Source organism: Typopeltis vanoorti, chromosome 14 (genome assembly GCF_054136105.1).
Source record: "Typopeltis vanoorti isolate ZY-2024b chromosome 14, IOZ_Tvanoo_1.0, whole genome shotgun sequence".
Classification (NCBI taxonomy): Eukaryota; Metazoa; Arthropoda; class Arachnida; order Uropygi; family Thelyphonidae; genus Typopeltis; species Typopeltis vanoorti.
This window is the reverse complement of record NC_143562.1, coordinates 39,612,785-39,633,617: the sequence shown is the minus strand read 5'-3', so window position 1 is coordinate 39,633,617 and position 20,833 is coordinate 39,612,785. Positions and strand designations below refer to the sequence as shown.

At 38.9% G+C, this 20,833-nt stretch overlaps 1 protein-coding gene across 7 annotated transcripts in view; it reads left to right on the top strand.

The window, feature by feature from the left end:
• Nucleotides 1-20,833, top strand: part of LOC150099385 (uncharacterized) — a 237,457-nt gene that overhangs the window by 93,339 nt on the left and 123,285 nt on the right. For all 7 annotated transcript variants that reach the window (XR_016549348.1, XR_016549346.1, XR_016549347.1 and 4 more), the window contains exon 4: nucleotides 5,511-5,597. Coding sequence is in view for 4 of the 7 variants with exons in the window: in XM_090403698.1 (XP_090259824.1) it covers nucleotides 5,511-5,597 (87 nt within the window). In the remaining 3 variants the exon portion in view is untranslated. The remainder of the gene's footprint in view (nucleotides 1-5,510; nucleotides 5,598-20,833) is intronic.

Below are 20,833 nucleotides of genomic sequence, written 5' to 3'. Positions count from 1 at the left end.
TAGTGTGATCTGTGGGCATCTGGAAAGGGGGGGGGGGAGATCTTGGTAGTCTTGCACTACTTTGGAAGATGAGTGGTCCTGGAAATGACCAATCAGCTAGTGGGTTTGTCTGCAAGGGTCTAGTGTACTACAATAAATCCTTCTCCATGGTCCAGAGACAGGACCCAAAGTTTGCTCCGTGGTGCTTGTATAGCATTCCACTCCCGAGTACAGTCATTGCTCTCCAGATAGTGGATGTTGATGTGTGATTCTGTGGTGCGTAAGGAGCTCTGGCTCCCCACCCACCACAGAGCATAATAAATAAAATTTATGTATACTTAAAAATGTATTGTCTCATATGTTATAATGAAGTTGCAGAAATATTTTTATATTAATTGAAATTTTGAATTAAATTGTCTTGGTTTTTTTTTTTTCCTTCTTGAATGGTTGTAAATCTATGGGGGAGGGAACAACAATAACAAAACACATGCATGCTCTTTGGACTCTCTCTCTCTCTCACTCATTTAAACTATCTTCACTTTAGGATAGTTTAATTGTCAGAGATAATAAACAGACTGGAAAATGTAATACTTAATTAAAGGAAGAAAATATTTTTTAAAAAATTGAATTTAACATTACTTAGTTATATAAAGAGAAAATTATAAATAAATATGAATTATATAAAAATAATTCATTTATAATTTTTTTTTTATCCAGTGTATTGTAGGTGTCTTCAGTATGAAAAATAGAACAGGAAAGCACAAATATATGACAGAAGGATTAACAGTGCAGATATGAAATAAGTTACATAGACCAGCATGGTCTAATTATAACCAAAGTTCTAATGAAGTACAAACAAAAATTACTTTGACAGTGATAAGCAATGCTACTTCCCTTATAAACAGATTATAAACAAATGCAGGATTCCTTCAGCTTCATCTGCTCAAGAAGTCAGCTGTCACAATTCCATATGTTTAAGGTACTCTTGAGTCATTAAACTATTTAGATTTTGTCCTATCCAAAAGCTATAAGGAACTTTATTAAAATGTGCGATTTTTAAGTTCTGTGAGAATACCCTCCCCAGTTCATCACCTGGTGTTTATTGGATCTCTTGCACATGGTTTAACTTTCTTTGGCTCATCTGGAATATTTGAAACTGTTTGTCATGATGAACTTAACTGCATCAAGCATACCATGAGCTGGAACATATACTATTACCTACATTCATGGAGTTCTCTAGAAGAAGATTAAAATCCTTTTGCAAGGGTTTGTTCTGTATGGAAAGATTATATAAAGAAAACATTATCATATTATCCTAATCCACATAGATTTGATGGATACTTTATACTTACTTTCAAAAGTCATCATCATCATCAAATTCCTGACATGTACCCTCAAAGGGTGTACAGGATATGATAGTACTACATGAAAAATTTGAATCATTACTAACTTCCTATCTAAAATTTTCCTCCAAATCAGTCTGTTACTTGTCAAGATTTCAACATTATCAGATCTTATATTTCTATCATCTAAGGCACTTTGTACCATATCAATCCACCTATATCTTGGTCTTCCTCTGGGTCGTTTTCCTGCCAACCTGGCAGAGAACACTTGTTTTGCTAATCTTTCCTTGCCCATTCTGTTTAAGTGACCATACCACCTGAGATTAGCTCTGCTAACACATTCCTGGATGCTGGCAATGTCAAGTTCTTTCCTAATATCCTCATTTTTAATATGATATTGCCATTGATGCCATCTGTTCATGCCTCTAATCTTTCTCAGGACTCTCATATCTGTAGTCTCTAGTCTTTGGTCAAGTGTTATACTTCTGACCCAGCTCTCAGATCCATAAGTTAAAACTGATTTGAACACTGTCTTGATGTATACAGCTAATTTAGTGTTCCGACTAATTTCTCTCTTATTCCATATGGATTTATTCACTTGACTTCCTACCATACCAGCTTTGTTGATTCTGTTGTCTATTTCCATATTTAATTTACCATCTTCACTAAAAATCGTGCCTAAGGCTGAAATGTTTTATTTGTTCCACAGGTTCTCCGCTCACAACACATTTGACATTTTCAATGATTCTGCCTATTTTCATTGCTTTTGTCTTTTTAATGCTAACCTTCATACCATATGTATTATAACAGTTATTCAATTTCGTCATGGAATCTTGCAGCAGATTTATTTAGAAGTATAACGTTGTCTGCATAAGCTGACATCAACATCTCCAATTCTGATATTATGTTTAATACCACTTTCCTTAATAATGTAATCCATATAGATAATGAATAACAGAGGGGATAATGTATATCCTTCTCTCACACCAGATTTAACATTAAACCATCTTCCTGTACTTACTTCAATTCTAACTGCTGACTTACAACTCAAATAAAGACTAAGTATTGCTTGATATAATGTCCCATTGACACCATATAACTGTATCATATTGAATAGCTTCTCTCTTGGCACTTTATCATATGCCTTTTCCAGATCTACAAAACTTAAATACAGATCTTTGTTATATTCCCATGATTTCTCAACTATTTGTCGTAAAGTGAAGATCTGAAACTGACAGCCTCTATGTGGCCTGAATCCAGCTTGTTCTCCACCAAGCTTTTCTTCTACAATTCTTCTCAACCGTTTCTCAAGTATACTTGCATATATCTTACCATGAACACTCAGTAGGGAAATACCTCTGTAATTCTCACATGCAGTTTTATTTCCCTTTTTATATATGGGTACTATGAGAGCTCTACTCCAATCATCGGGAATTCATCCCTCTGTCCAGGCTTTCTGAACTATGCAGTGCAGCCACTGTAAGACTTTAATACCACCATACTTCAGCATTTCTGGTCGAATATCATCTACTCCTGCTGCCTTTCCACATTTCAAGCCTTTGATGGCTTTTTCTACTTCACGTATGGATATGTATATTCCTGACAGTATGCCCGTTGATTGTTTTTTACCACTGTGCTATCTCTGCTTATTTCATTTAGCAATTTCTCCATACTTCAAGGATATCTTTTTCTCCCGCAGAATATCTTACCACCTTCTTGATATTTATTTTCAATGTTCTTGCCAAAGTCCTCCCATGACTACTTTTGTTTAGCTAGTTTTACCCAGTGTTTTGCTTTCTTACATTTGTCTCTGTATTCTTTAAGAGTAAAAGCTGACTTATTTGCCAGGAACTTTTGATATGCTTTCTTCTTTTCCTTCACTGCCTCTTTAACTTCTTGTGTCCATGGAGTTCTGATTTTTCTATCCTTGCACACAACCTCACTACATGCCTCTCTAGCTGAATCAATCAGTCTTTTCTTCAAGACCTGCCACTGAATCTCCAAGGTTTGGTTCCTGTTCTCAAACTCTTTCATTTTTATTTCAATAATCTTTGTGTATTTTAGTCTACAGTTCATATCTGAGAGCTGCTCAACTTTTATTCCTGTTAAAACTTTCTTGCATGTTATTCTTTTCAATACGAAATTCAATTGTATCATGCTCAAGGATAAATAGTGATCACTTCCAATTTCAAATCCTCTGTACACTCTGGTGTCCTGCACCAGGGAGAAAACATCACTATCAACAATGACATAGTCAATGAGACTTTTCTTATTCCTTGCTTCTTCTCTCCATGTGAATTTGTGCATATTTTTATGTTGGAACATGGTGTTAGTAATACCATGTCCATATCCTGAGCAGACATCCAAAAGGTATTTGCCATTATTTATTAGCTTTGCTCTTTTCTCCAAATTTTCCCAAAATATTTTTGTATGTCTGACAATTGTTTCCTACTCTGCTATTTAGATCCCCAACATGGACCAACTTTTCCTTTTTCATTGTGTCAGTTGCTTTCTCTAAAGCATCAAAAAACTCCTTCACTTTTACCTTAGTAGAACCTTTTGTGGGATCATAGGCACAAATAAGTGTCATTGTCCAATTCTCCATTCTGATATTAGCCCACATCACTCTACTTGAGACTGCCTGCCAATCAAGAAGATTAGCCTCGTATTTTGTGTTGAATACTATGACTAATCCTTCTTTTTCCTTGATAGGGATCTAAATAGCAGAGTAGGAAACAATTGTCAGACATACAAAAATATTTTGGGAAAATTTGGAGAAAAGAGCAAAGCTAATAAATAATGGCAAATACCTGAATATAACATCTTGTATTTATTGCTCAGACAGATCTCACCAGTTTTTGTCTTTTTTTGTTTCAGTCACCCCATTATATCAATCTGGTACTTATCTAATTCCTCAGCTAGCTCCATTTCTTTGCCATTCAGGCTTTTTATGTTGAGAGGACCGATCTTTAACTCTGGTGATGTTGTTCGGGTGTTCTTTCAAATTTTTCCAGTAGCTGACTTTTCACTGTTTGCCCTGGCGAAAACAATGGGAGCCTTGTTTAACCGGCGCGACGCAGCAGCCGGCATGAAATTTTGTCATGTTGCACCATCATTTTGTATATTGGTTTAAACCAATAAGAATACAATTTGGTCGGCTAAATCCCGAATTGGCAGCCTATCCTCGTTCGTTCAGTATCCAGGTAGATACCCAACAGGGTGCACCACAAGAAGGTGAGGATTGGAAATTAGGTCAGAAGCCCTGGTCTGCTCTCCACATTCCTTTAAAGGCTATGTGGAGCTCTCCTCTCAGTTATACGGCTTTGACCCTTAAGCACCCCCCTTTCAAAAGTAAGGTTGCTTAACACTTTGCAATGTCCTGGTTTACAGTGAGTGAACAATACTTCTGCTCTCTAACTCAGTATGTCATGGGGTTTGAATCCCACTGGGCATGAATGTAAATCTGCTTATGTGAAAGATGAATTTCATTGTTTTGTGCAAGACTCCACCTTATTTGGAGGACTTGAAGATTTGAAAAAAGTTTCATGTTTGGTATCTTGAGCAGAGTTTATGGATCTTATCCTGCTGTTAGCCCACCTGCAGTACTAATGTACTGCAGATGATTTAATTGGTTTAAAACTTGTTATGGGTGAGATTATCATTTAAATGTTATTTTTATTTTATTATTTTTATATCTTTTACTACACCTCACTAAGATTGCCTTCTCTTCTCTGTCAAATAGGCCATACTGCTCTACTGCAACCTATGATTTCATATCTAGTTAATCCTCTTTGTCATATATGCTTATCTATTTGCTCTGAAGATTTCTACAATATGCTAGCAAAAATTTTATAACTTATTTCTATGCCATAAATCTTATTCATTTGTAATATGCCAACTTAAGCTTCTGTTAAAATAAAAGTTAGAAACGACTTTAGAAAAGCAGTGTTTAGCATTTTACTGTTTTGATGCAAAAAAAGTTAACTGACTTATAATTAATCATTAGACATATTTTTTTTTTTGAAAATTTTTATAACACTTATTCAGAAACATGTTATTTTTAACACTTCATAGTTTTTAAAAATTACTAAAGTGAGATGTTGTATAATGCATGGCATGGGCATAAAAGGGATTTTAATGAAATGTCTCTTCTACATTTATGTATTCACACAATTTTTTGAAACACAGGCATTCAAGGCACTCTTCTTCTTCACCTGAGAGCAGGCATCGGAGAAGATCATCATCCAAGGAAAGTTCCAGAAGCTTCAGATTAAGGTATGTAACATTAGTTAGTTATTTCTCGTGGAAAGGCTTAGACATTGGTTATGCATTTTTTACTAAATAATTTAAGGAATTTACAATGGGACAACAAGCTCACCTCCATCTCCACAGCAGATCATTCTATATGGAAATTCCTAAACAACCTCAGGATCAAGCGCAAATCCCTCCCCCCTCTGCAAGCAGAACATCACCTTGCATACACAGATGCTGACAAAGCCGAAGCCATAGCAAGAAACCTAGAGAAACAATGCAGTCCTGCATATGATAACCTAAACATCAGCCATGTATACGAGATCCATCGTAAAGTCAGGTTCACAGTAAATCGTCCCGATGTCAATCAAGTCCTATAATGCCTACCTCCCCTACCGAAATAATCGGCATCATCAACCATCTCAAGATCAAAAAAGCCCCAGGTCCGGATGGCATCACTAACCAAGTCATCAAGACACTACCACGCAAAGCCATCCGGCAAACATCATAAACTCCATCCTCAAATGACAGCATTTCCCACAGTCATGGAAAATAGCTGACATCATCCCATTTCACAAACCAGGCAAAGACCCACACCTACCTGAAAATTACCGTCCCATCAGCCTGCTATCCAATTTAGAGAAAATAGCTGAGAAAATCATCCTCATCAGACTCCAAGATCATATCAACCAGTTAAATATCATTCCAGAAGAACAATTTGGCTTCCGTCAAAATCACAGCACCACCCATCAGATCCATAGACTGGTAGAATACATCACCACAGGGTTTAATTGGAATCAACACACTGGAGCCATCTTCCTAGACATCTCAAAGGCTTTCGATAAGATCTGGCACCAAGGCCTCCTCTACAAACTTATCATCGCTAACCTTCCACTAAACATGATACACCTGATCAAATCATACCTCTCCAACAGGAGGATGCAAGTCAAAATCAATGAAACAGTCTCAACCCAACGGAAAATCCTCGCTGGAGTTCCTCAAGGATCACTGCTAGCCCCGATCCTATTCAACATCTATATGGCAGACATCCCTCAAAATCCTCTCACATCCACCATCGCCCTTTATGCTGATGACACGGCTATTCTAGCCAGATCTCGTCAACCACTTCTCGTCACCAAAAAACTACAAGACACCATCCTGAATCTAGAAAACTGGTTTAAAGACTGGCGACTACAATTAAACCCCCAGAAAAGTACAATGATACTCTTCACAAGAAGACGAGCATCCCCCAAAGGAGACATCACCCTGTTCAACTCTAAAATTCCCTGGAAAACTGAAGCAAAATACCTAGGAATACTTCTCGATAAGCGATTATGCTTCAACAGCCACATCAAGAGCATATGCACCAAAGCTTCAAAAGTTATCGCCCAGCTATACCCCTTGATCAACAGACACAGCAAACTAAGCTCAACAAATAAAATACTACTGTACAAGACAGTGATCCGTCCCATAGTCATATATGCCTCCCCAGCCTGGAGCCATACCTCCAAGACAAACATCCTCAAGCTACAAAGACTACAGAACAAATGCCTGCGAATGATTCTGGACGCCCCGTGGTTCATCAGGAACGCCCAGATCCACCGGGACATAAATATCCCCTACATTCTCCACTACTACGCTCCCTAGCAGAAAAATTCTTTATGAAGACATCTATCCATCCAAACCAACTGATACAACAAGCCGGAAACTATGGCGGTAATGACTACTGGAAACATAAAAGACCGAAAGCCATCCTAACACCCAACGACGAATAACCACTTCTGCCCACTCAGGGCGAGCTAAAATTGCTCACAAATCTCTCCCATCACTGCTCCCGAAACAGACAACAGGGAATATGAAAAGCGTCAAGCTGCACCCTATGCGCCATATATGCCCTGCGTCCTGGTATCTCCACTTGGGCCTGCCTCCCACTGAAGAGACCTCAATAAAGTTCGAAACGAGTCTGGATTGTGGCCCTTCCCTTAATGCATAACATTAGACATATCCACAAGGAGATGTGTTTTGCATTATGGGAGATACTGAAATAGGAGTGTTGGTAGCTTGCTCCACCTTTGCAAGGAGTCACTGGTGTTGTACCACCTTACCCCAGTCTTGAAGATACTTTCAGGCGCAAACTTTGTTTTCTCACACTTGGATAAAGGATTAAACTAAATTTATTATACTCTAACCAAGTGAAAAATAAACTTTCAAAGTCCCCTCTATCTGTTTGTAGAATTTTTCCTGCCAAACGAAATAGCCTGAGTTCATTGTAAACTGAAATAGGGCTGAGATATCGGGAGGAAATTTAGCTTGGATTAGATCTAAGGTTTTTTTGAGGGGGACATTCGTGAATAAGGAGGAGACATCAAAACTGACCATTATGTCATTATGTTGGAGTGTAAGGTTTTCTATACTGGCTTTGAAGTGGGCTGACTTTTTTTTTTGTGTGTGATGGTGTGTTGCCAGTATAGTGTGAGAGCGCTTTAGCTAAATGCTTGGCTAGTTTGTAAGTGGGAGAATCAATGCCATCTACTATGGGGCGTAATGGCACATTTTCTTTATGTATTTTTGGGAGCCCATATATGCGGGGGGGGGGGGGGTCTAGAGTTATATGGTTTTAGTCTGTTGGTAATCTCCACAGGCCAAGAAGTGACCTTCTTAAGGAGCCTATGGAGTTTTCTAATTTGAGAGTTGGTGGGATTGTATTCAATAGGGAGGTAAGTGGCTCAATCTAATAGTAAAGCCTTAAGCTTGCCTGTGTAGTCATTAAGATTGAGTACCACAGTGGTGTTCCCCTTATCTCTGCTTTGGTGATCATTATTTCTTTGTTTTTCTTCAATTCTTGTAGTGACTTGTATTCACTAATGGATATGTTGGTTTTTTGGAGGTTTTGCTTTTGTGAGAACACAGGCTACATCCAATCTAATATTGATGGCGATGTGGTTTGGAAGGTAGCGAATCCCTCGTTCAGTTTGGATCATTAATTTCTCGGCCGGTAATTTCTTAGGAGCAGTGGCGAAGTTGTGACCACGTGACAGAGTGTTCAGTGCTTTAGGCTTCAAGATAACTGAAGAAAGGTTAACTACAGTCTTGGTTTGTAGTTTAGGTTTGGATGCCAAGTTCTTTATTAATTTATCAACTTGTTGATATGTCGGCTCCATATTCGTTCAAATTCTTTATTAGCTGCCGTACACGAGACATCATGTGGGACTGACCAAAGCTTGTGATTAAGCATATTTGAAAGCTCATTTTCTAGCACTGAAATAGCTCTGTTTATGTCGGCTAGGGAACCGCGTGTAGCGGTAATTTGCTCCTGAAGTAAAGCCTGACTTGCCCGGTTGTAGATGCGGAGAGCTTTCTGTGAGACGAAGCGGTGTTTAAATTTTACCCAGTTAGTGTTGACTTGATTATCCCGGCAGCGTTTTAGGAATGCCAGACGGTTCAGTTGCCTGGATAACTTCAGCTTCAGTTTGCCTTAATGGCGGGCGTTGCTTGCGAAGGAATCTCCGTGGATGATCGTGATTCTTGTAGAGAGGCTTATATGGTGGTTAATCATGATAACTAATAATTAAGGAATTGAAAGCGTACACTAGAAATATAAATTAAATAAACTTTAATATATACTTTCCAATATTTCAGCAAACGTCATGTTGCCATCTTCTTGGGAACTTAATACAAAGACAAGTGCACGCAAGTACTACATAACAGCAAATGAGAACCGAAGCTAGGAAGCTACCGTTTTCCTAAATTTCTGATGGTGCCCCCTGGCGGGCTATATTGGTAGTTCTTTGCTTTTGGGCTGAAGTTCTTCTGATAAATGTTTCCCAAATTTGGTACAGTCTCATGCATCCAAATTTTTTGAGGTTTGCCATGTTCCGAAGGGCTGAGGCTGATTCCTTGAATAGTCTTTCATATTTGAACTTGCTGCGGTGTATTACTGTGGCTTTCTTCCATCTTATTCTGTGGCGAGTATATCCAGAGCGTGGTCTGCAAGCCCAGAGTGGCTGTACTGGTGAAATCGGATGTAATCCTTGTGTTCTGAGATTCTGATATTTGCTGTCCTGCCTGTTTGGCCAAAGTAGGACAATTTATAGCTGCAAGGGACTTGGTATACACCAGGTAGGTCTAGGAGAAGTGATTGGTTTTTAGTGGAGCGGATAAGGGATGCCAATTTTCTATATGGTCTGTAACAAGTGGTCAGGTCATGTTTTTTTAAGATTTTGTTGATTTTTTCCGAGGTGCCTCGGATGTAGGGAATGGTGATGGTTTTTTGTTAATGGGGGAGGGGGATTGTGGATAATTGGTTTAAGTATTTTTTGGATTCTTTTCAGGGCGTAGCCATTGGCTGAGAAAGTGTCACGGATGTGATTTAGTTCAGTGGTTAGGGCTTGATCATTTGAACAGATTATTTTTGCCATGTTGAATAGTGTCTTAATAACTCCATATTGTTGTGAGGGGGGGCTGATGAGATTGTTGGTGAACAACTTCACCATTGCTCCTAAGAAATTACCTGCCGAGAAATTAATGATCCAAATTGAATGCGCGATTCGCCACCTTCCAAACCACATTGCCAACGATATTAGATTGGATGTAGCCTGTGTTCTCACAAAAGCAAAACCTCCAAAAACCAACATATCCATTAGTGAATACAAGTCACTACAAGAATTGAAGAAAAACAAAGAAATAATGATCACTAAAGCAGAAATAAGGGGGAACGCTACTGTGGTACTCAATCTTAATGACTACACAAGGTAAGCTTAAGGCTTTACTACTAGATTGAGCCACTTACCTCCCTATTGAATACAATCCCACCAACTCTCAAATTAGAATACTCCATAGGCTCCTTAAGAAGGTCACTTCTTGGCCTGTGGAGATTACCAACAGACTAAAACCATATAACTCTAGACCCCCCCCGTATATATGGGCTCCCAAAAATACATAAAGAAAATGTGCCATTACGTCCCATAGTAGATGGCATTGATTCCCCCACTTACAAACTAGCCAAGCATTTAGCTAAAGCGCTCTCACACTATACTGGCAACACACCATCACACACAAAAAAAAAAGTCAGCCCACTTCAAAGCCAGTATAGAAAACCTTACACTCCAACATAATGACATAATGGTCAGTTTTGATGTCTCCTCCTTATTCACGAATGTCCCCCTCAAAGAAACCTTAGATCTAATCCAAGCTAAATTTCTTCCCGATATCTCAGCCCTATTTCAGTTTACAATGAACTCAGGCTATTTCTTTGGCAGGAAAAATTCTATAAACAGATAGAGGGGACAGCCATGGGTTCACCACTTTCCCCACCCTTGGCCAACTTCTTTATGGAGACTTTTGAAGAGAAAGCCTTAAACTCAGTCCCACAAAAACCTACCATATGGCTTCGCTACGTTGATCATGTGTTCGCTATTTGGCCACATGGCCCAGATTCACTCCACTCCTTCCTAACATACTTAAACAATTAAGTTCACCCTGGAAAAAGAGAGAAACAATAACCTCCCCTTCCTAGACACACTAGTCACCCACCAACCTGATGGAACCTTGGTTTTCTCAGTTTATAGAAAACTCACCCATACAGGCAGATACATTCACCAACAATCCCGTCATCCCCCCCTCACAACAATATGGAGTTATTAAGACACTAATTCAACAGGGCAAAAATAATCTGTTCAAATGATCAAGCCCTAACCACTGAACTAAATCACATCTGTGACACTTTCTCAGCCAATGGCTACCCCCCCCCCCAAAAAAAAAAGAATCCAAAAAATACTTAAACCAGTTATCCACAACCCACCTTCACAAAAAAGATTACTCTAAATCCATCACCATTCCCTACATCAACAAAATCTTAAAAAAACATGACCTGACCACTTGTTACTGACCATATAAATTGGCATCCCTTATCCGCTCCACTAAAGACCAGCCACTTCCCCTAGACCCACCTGATGTATACCAAGTCCCTTGCAGCTGTAAATTGTCCTACTTTGGCCAAACAGGCAGAACAGCAAATATCAGAATCTCAGAACACAAGGATTACATCTGATTTCACCAGTACAGCCACTCTGGGCTTGCAGACCACGCTCTGGATGCTCACCACAGAATAAGATGGAAGAAAGCCACAGTAATACACCGCAGCAAGTTCAAATATGAAAGACTATTCATGGAATCAGCCTCAGCCCTTAGGAACATGCCAAACCTCAACAAATTTGGATGCATGAGACTGTCCCAAATTTGGGAAACATTTATCAGAAGAACTTCAGCCCAAAGGCCAAGAACTACCAATATAGCCCACCATCGGGCACCATCAGGACTTTAGGAAAACGGTAGCTTCCTAGCTTCGGTTATCATTTGTTGTTATGTAGTACTTGCGTGCACTTGTCTTTGTATTAAGTTCCCAAGAAGATGGCATCGTGACGTTTGCCGAAATATCAGAAAGTATATATTAAAGTTTATTTAATTTATATTTCTAGTGTACGCTGTCAATTCCTTAATTATTAGTTATCATGTTTATCCAGCGTATAAGCCTCTCTACAAGAATTGTCAACAATTTGCAGAATTGTTGAGGCATTGTGACATGGCATCCCATCACAATGCCTCTTTCAAACTCTTTTCAAACTCTGTTAGTTCTCTTTTCACAGCCATTTCACCAGGACAAATTGCACTGATTTGGGTGCATCACATTCCTCCAATTTATACTGGCTACAAACTTGTGACTCGATACATGGCTCCTTGCCCATGGTGTGAATGATAGTATTAATGGTTTTACTGAGAATAAAAAAAGATGAGGTAGACGCAATGAGTGAGATCGCGTTGTTGAATGGTGCCATACAAAGGGCAAAACAGCAGCTAGAGTGTATGAGCAAAAGTCGACTGAATGAACCAGCCAATAATAAAAAGTATGACAGGAAAAATAGACGTATGAGTGTGAACATGAACAAAATGAAGGATAGAGTGCTGTATGGAGACTCATTAGTACGAGGTGTGATAGTAGAGGATTTGACAAAATCGTACCAACCTGGTGCGACCATAAAGGATGTAACTGAGTATTAGAGAGCAAAAGGAAAGGGTGAAAGAAATGATTGTTGTGGCAGGTACGAATGATTTGAAAGGAGACAAAATGGAAATGATAGAAGACCTGAATGAATTGTTTGTGGTAGCAAAAGAAAAGAGTGAGGGAGTTAGAATGATTAGTCTTTTGCCACGGTATGACAGTGAAATGTTTAAAAGGAGGGCCATAATTGCGAATGACTTTATGCGTGGGTGATGTATGACGGGTGGTGTGGAATTTGTGGACGTGTGGAGTGAGTTCGATGGGCGGAAGGATCTATATAAGATGGATGGCTTGCATTTGAATGGTTACGGTGTAAGAAGACTTGAGAAAGTGTTGCTGAATGTGGTGGATGTGCAAATTCAGGGAAACTAGATTTATTAGGGGGGGGGAGTAGATATACAGTCCTTAGGGAGGCAGTTGAATGTAAGAATGAATATAATATGCCCGAGCAAATAAGGACAACAAATCAGAGTGGGATAGTTCATATAAGGCATCAAGGTAGGGTTGGGGCTAATGGGGGTCTTAAATTCATGTACACTAATGCTAGGAGTATTAGGAACAAGAAGGAAGAGTTTTTGGCCATGGTTGGCACTTCCAGACCACAGGTTATTGGTATTAGTGAAACATGGCTGACTATAGATGGTGGATAGTGGGATTGAATGTGATGGGTATAGTGTATTCAGGAATGACAGGGAGAATAAAATGGGGGGGAGGAGTATTGTTGATGATAGCTGATGAGCTGCAGCCAAGGTGAATAGAAGTTGAATTACAGGATAGAGAAAAGAGCACATTTGAGGCCATTTGGTGTGAGATTGTGGCTAGCAGAACTAAATATACAATTGGGTGCTGCTATAGACCAGGTGATGGAAAAGATGGTGGTGACAGTATGCACAAGCAAATAGAAGAAATGAGTGGAAGGAGGGTGATTATTATGGGAGATTTCAACTATGGTCGCATTGATTGGAGTGAGGAGAGGACACACGGGAGGAAGGAATTGGATTTTGTGCGGTTATTAAGGGATAACTATCTGCGACAGCATGTAATGGAAAATACTAGGGGTCAGAGCGTGCTTGACCTAGTAATTACATCTGAGGATTTGGCTGTAACAAATATGACCACGTGCCACCAATCGGTGAGAGTGATCATAGGGTCTTGATTTGGGAGGTGGCTAAAGGTGTAGAATTTTCAATTAAGACAGGGCACATGTGGCATTATCGGGCTGGAAAGTATGACAATCTTAGGATTTTGATTGGTTCAGTGCCATGGCATGTACAACTGCAAGGACTAGAAGTCGATAGTGCATGGGAGGTAGTTAAGAAGTGTTTGCATGAAGCAATGGCTGACTGTATACCTAGAGTCCGAATAATAAATCAACTAGGAGTTAAATGAATGAATAACACCATTAAGCTTGAGCTGCAAAAAAAGAAACAACTGTGGAGGGAATTTAAGGAGAAAGGTGACCGGCAGGCACGTACGGTATAAAGCGCTGGCCAGAAGGGTAACGATTGTAGTAAGAAAAGCAAAAAAGGATTACGAAAGAACATTGAATTACGAAAGGATTACGAAAGAACATCAAGGTAGGGTTGGGGCTAATGGGGGTTCTTAAATTCATGCACGCTAAAGAGAATCCTAAACAGTTTTTTAGATATGTAGCAAGTAAATGGAAAAATGTACATGGCAGAATGATTATAAAGAATGCCGATGGTAGGGAGGTAACTGAATCAGTTGATATAGTTGAGTTACTGAGTGAGCACTTTGCAAGAATATATCATCCAGGTGGTGACATTACAGAAATGAATGTACCAGTAGATTATACGGGAATTGTGGTGAATGAAGTGGAGGTGAGTAGTCTATTGCATAACCTCAATGTCAATACATCTGTGGGATTGGATGGTATACCAGCTCGTGTTGTACGAGAAGCAGCTAAAGAATTGTCAGTACCCTTGGCCATTTTGTTTAATTTGAGTCTCGGGTCTGGGTTAGTCCCGAGGGGTGGAAAGAGGGGAAAATAGTTCCACTGCATAAATGTGGTTCCAAGACTGCTGTTGTAAATTACCGACCAATTAGCATATCAGGAATCGTTGTCAAGGTCTTGGAGAAATTAGTCAAGAGAAGAATATAGGACTGGATAGATGAAAATGGGATACTGCATGGGGGACAACATGGTTTTGTGAAGGGTAGATCATGCCTCAGTAACTTGCTCACGTTTTATAACACAGTGACGGCTGAACTGGATAGGGTAATGGGTTTACAGTAATACTACTGCACCTCTCCAAGGCTTTTGATAGGATACCACATAGAACCCTAATCAGTAAACTGGAGCAGATGGGGATAGATATAGGGTTGGTGAGATGGATAGGAGGGTGGTTGAAGGAGAGATACCAGAGAGTGGTTTATTCAGAAGTGGAGTCTAAAAGACGGCTTGTGACTAGTGGAGTGCCACAGGGATCTGTTCTTGGACCACTGCTTTTCAATTTGTTCATCAATGATATAGGAAAGGATTTGAGAGGAAGTGTTCACTTGTTTGCTGATGATGCAAAGTTGGGTAAAGCAATTATGAGTGCACAGGATATCAAAATTTTACAGGATGATTTGGATAGTTTGGAGGACTGGGCTAGGAAAAATGGATGTCAATTTAATGTGCCAAAGTGTAAGGTTATGCAGTTTGGGGTGAAAAGAATAGCAGCAGTATATCGCATTGGTGGAACCGTACTCCAGGAGACTGATGAGGCCAGGGATTTGGGAGTGTTGGTGGATAGGGAATTGAAGTTTAGGGGGCACATTGCAAAAGTGACTAAAACATCTCACCAAATCACTTGGCTTCTGAAAAATACTTTAACATGCAGAGACAAACAAGTTGTTGTTCCTTTGTATCGAGCCTTGATAAGACCCCATCTGGACTACTGTGCCCAGTTATGGGCACCAGGATTTCTACGTGATGGGGAGGAAGTGGAGAGGATCCAGAGACGAGTGACCAAGATGATAGCAGGTCTGTGGAATGAACCTTATGAGAATTGGTTGAAGATTTGTGGGTTGCAGAAATTGGTCGATAGGCGAAGGAGGGGTGATATGATTGAAACATTCAAATTACTGAAAGGTTTCTATAAGATTGATCCAGAAGATATTTTTGAAAACATGACTAGTGGTGGGAGGACTAGGGGCCATGAATGGAAGCAGGGCAAGAGCATGGTTGACAAGGGTGTTAGAGCTAGGTATTTTACTTGGAGAGTAGTGAATGAGTGGAATAAGCTTCCAGTCTGTTGTGGATGCTACGACCGTGAATGAGTTCAAGGCAAGGTATGATAGATACTGTGTGAATGTCGAATAGTTGTTCTTGACATGATGTTAGGGCCTCCCTCGATGAGTCTGTCGACTCCTTGGAGTTGCCCGGAACAATAATAGTAATAATAATAATTAATGCCTTCTTCAAATACGCAGGTGTATACAACATCCAGTGTTCCTGTTTATTAAATTACATAGTCCAAACATGAAGAAGCTTGGAAATTCGAAAAAAAGAACATATAAGGGACGTGAACAACAACAGAACAGACACTTCAGGATTAGCCCATCACTTCCCAATCTCTAACCACAAATCAAGGAATGATTCTGAAAGACACCTGGAAAAGCCTAATAAATTCACTCAGCTTACCAGAATTTCATTTCGTTAAAAACTATACAACACGCTCAATAAACAATGACTGAGATGATATGCTCCATGCTTATGATGTTATGCATAAGTTTTAATTTTTATTTATTTGACTAAGTTACTCCATTGTTCTGTTTTACTAGTAAATGTTATTGTACCATCATACTTGTCCTGAAGAAGCCAGACAGAATAGCTGGTGAAACCTGTTGACAATTTGTGTATATCATTTATTAATATTTAGTTATTAATCTTGTATTAATATTTATTAATACAAGATTAATAACTAATAAACCAAGAAAAAACTTGTTATCATATGTTATCATTCTTGTTTAAAACAAGTATAAAACATACTTATTTTATACTTGTATGATAACATATTTGTTTAAAACAAGTATGATAACATATGATAACAAGTTTTAATACAGAGGAAAACTAATAAGCCAAGAAAGAACTCAAGTTTTAATGTTAAGTGATGACCAAATACAAAAATAATAATACAGAGGAAAGTTTTTAGAACAGATTGGTGATGGATTTAGGGTCATCCTTTGAAAGTGAGCAAGAGTATAGTTAGCAGGGGTGTCAGGACTAGATTTTTTGCTTGGAGGGTCATAAATGAGTGGAATAGGTTACCAGAGTCTGTTGTGGATGCCATGACTGTGAATGAGTTCCAAGCAAAGTATGATAGATATGCACGAATGTTGGATAGTACTTAATATGATGTTTAGGGTCTCCCTTGATGAGTCCAAGCACACCATGGAGTAGCCCATAATAATAATTTTCATCTGTGTATTAAAAGTGTTCCAGTTAAACTATATTGCAGTAAGTTCCAAGGCATGAAGACCAACATGAAATATTTTCTATTTTGTTTTTTGCTGTTATGTTAGATGTAATGCTCTTCTGTTTTTAGTGTTGTAAAATTGTGGTCTGAAAATAAAATTTGCAAATATTTCATTTTCAAAGATACTCCTTAGTGTATAAATCATGTCATCTTAAAAAGCTTTTGAAACACAACCAGTGACATGATGTATTTACATCCATTGAAAATGCATTTATGCTTTTTATTATGAGTTCTGGTGTTTGGACTTATATGTTGATTATCATACATAATGTTGAATGGAAATTGACAATGCAGACTAATAACTACAAGTTTTTAAAAATTTGCTTATTATCTTCAGTATTTTTCCAAAGTTAAATTGGCATCTTCAAAGATTAATACACTTGTATCGACCCATGTATACAAGCACACTTCAGGAAATGAGAAATAAAAGGAGGCTAGTAGTCTTAAAACTACACCACATATTGGCTTTGGTTGGGTATTCTTGGCCATTGGGCTGATTTTCTGCAGATGAGAGTTTTCCATATGAGCAGCATGTTGATGCAGTCATATTTGTTCAGGTTGGAATAGTTCATGAGAGCAGAAGCAGATTCGAGGAAAAGCCTCTCATATTTAAATTTGCTTTAGTGGAAAATCGAAGCCTTTGAGATGTGGCTATACAGAAGAATGCTAAAGATATCATGGACAGAAAAAATTACCAATGAAGATGTCTTAAAATCCATTGGCAAAGCTAAACATCTTGTACAAATAATCAAGAAACGAAAAACATCATATCTTGGACACATCATGAGAAACAGCAAATACCAACTTCTACAAACTATTTTGGTAGGAAGAATTGATGGCAAAGGAACTAGAGGAAGAAAAAGAATATCATGGTTTGACAACATCAAGACGTGGACAGGAAAGAGCAGTGCACAACTGCTCAGAGATTAGCACAAGAGCGCAGTTTGTTCGCCAAGATGGTCACTGACCTTCGATAGAAGATAGCACAATAAGAAGAAGAAGGAGTATTTGTTGGCGTTTTTCCATCAGATTCATGATTGGTATCCAAGGCATGGTCTGCCAAATCTGAGTGGCCATAATGGTGACACCAGATGTAGTCTTGGTATTCTGATGTTGTCTGTCTTGCCTGTTTGGCCATAGTATGAACATTTCTAGGGTATACCTAGACCCCCAGATAAATCAAAAGGTTGCAGTTAGTCTTTGGGAGAGCAGATAAGAAATGCTAGCTTTCTGTGTGGTTTGTAAGTAGTCACAAGATTGTGCTTTTTTTTTTTTTTTTTTTTTTTTAAGTCTTGGCTACCTTTTCATTGAGGCTATGGATATAAGGAATCACAGTAATCGGACCATGAAAAGGAGTAGAAGTCATGGAAGTCATTCTGTTTGGCATTGTAATGCTAGTGACAAGACAGAATGACTGGCATAGGACATTTCACAGTAAAGGAAATTCGGATTAGGTTAGAGTCAGAGTTACACCATAGAAGGTCTTACCTCATAATCTTATTTGCTTCCAACCAACCCAATCTTAACATCCTAGACCTTTTCTTAACCATTTCTTCTTTGAGATTATTTATTTATTTGTATGGCATGAATAACAAAACTTTAAAAACATATAACATTAAAAGTCAAAAGTCATTTTAAAAACCAATAAAATTAAATGGTTACATCCATATTGGTCAGATAGTTCATAGCTTCGGGTGTAGCACTTAAAAAGTCCAATTTGTCTCCTGAATATGCTCTGAGATAACACTGAGTCACAATATTGTCCACAGTTTGTCTTTGAGCTCCACAATCACAATGTGGGATGGTCCTTTACTCCATTTAAAAAGCATGTCCACACATACACCATGACCAGTTCGTATCCTATTAAGCTGAGTCCAGGATTTTCGTGGGAGGTGTGAGCAAGCATCAAAATTTTTTTGTAATTCTCTGAGAGAAAATTTTGTGATGTCATCTGTCTGGCTTTCCCACTGTTCTTGCCACTTTTGTTTCAGGTCAAAGTTAGATCGTAGTAGTAGTTGGGCTAATTGCAGTGGTGGATGTCTTGATCTCAATCGTCGTACACTTAAGTCTGGGAGATCTAAATGTATCGGTAGGGCTGTGTTCTCCAAGAGTTTCTTATACTCCTGTAAGAGAGCCTTAGTCCTGAGCAGATTCGGTGGAACAATGTTGCTAAGAGCTGGAAGCCAGTGTTTGGCCGTTGATTTAATTGTGCCAGAAATCAGTCTCATTGTATTATTTAGTTGTCTATCAACAATTTTAACATGTGTGCTATTTAGCCACACTGGTGAGCAATATTTGGCAACAGAGAAAACTAGACCAAGAGCTGTAATCTGCTAATTATCATCTGTTGCTCCCCATGTTGTGCCTATTAGTTTCTGTATTATGTTGTTACGGGTTCTTAATTTAGCAGAAACGTTTGTTAGGTGTTGCTTGTAAGAGAGTGTGCAGTCCAGGGTCACGCCCAAGTACTTTGGAGATATAGATACTACTGATGTAAGCCCTTCTATAGTGTAACTTGGACTCTAATCACATCCAAATTTCCTTTACTGGGAAATGTTCATAATAAATTACATTTTATTATGTCTATTAACTGCATATGTTCTTCAGACAGTTTTGCATGTTTTGCAAAATGAAATAACATGGTTTCTGATATGAAAAACCATGTCGCCTCTGTATGAGCTCAATGAATTCACTTTCATTTGAAAACTCCTTATTCCTTGCACCTTCAACTGTATTTGAGCCCACTAGGTCTCTCAACCAAAGAGGATGTTGGGAAAATGGTAATGGTTATCTGGGTATTCTGATGAGTAAAGGAATAATTTGTGTTAGGTCATTACTAACAGCAGATACCTCAGCATTCCTTCCAGCATTGGAAGAAATACTGCACACACATTGTCTGAGACTGGAAACTTGCACACAAATGTTTTCCATGCACACATAGGCCAGCAAAAGTTAGAGGCAATATTGCTTCATACATCGCCAAACTACCATATTTTTTTTATGCTGAAGACTCAGGGGAACCCAGCATCAGTTCATCTCCGTCCTCATCATCCTCTGAACCACTGAAAAATTTCTCTGGAGGTTTGGGAACGGGAAGTCCTTTGCTGTGCGGAACTGGTCGGACAGCAGATGGTATATTCAGGTATGCTATTGTCCACTTCTTTTTTCTCATGATGCCACCAAAAATAGGTGGTACCACTCAGAAGTAGCAGTCATTTGCATGATTGCTTGGCTCCCTCCAAACCATAGATACAGCAAATGGCATCGACATTTTAATGTTTTTCAGCCACTTCAGAAGATTTCTAGCACACGTGCCACAGCATATGTGTGTGGGGCCCAGGCCTTGTCCTGTCCCTGATCTTACATCTGAAATAAAGCTGATATGCTTTTTTTTCACTAATAGAATGGTGGCCTTTTTCTGGCTTACAAATATCACTTCCCCAAATGTAACAAAAGTTATTTGCACTATTAACAAAAGTATGAGGAATCACTTCTGCTGGATTTGCACTGCAGGGATCACTTGTGTAATACTTATGATGCAGGAGTAAATGGGAGTGTAGCCCAGGAAGTCACACAAACACTTGCTCACCCTATGCGATTTAACTTTATACTAATGATGCAGCAATCATTAGTATAAAGTATTGCTCCTGGGGGAGGGGAGGGGGGTGTTGTGTATGATTGGCTGATGCAATATGTTGCAATCAGGGGATTGAAATACG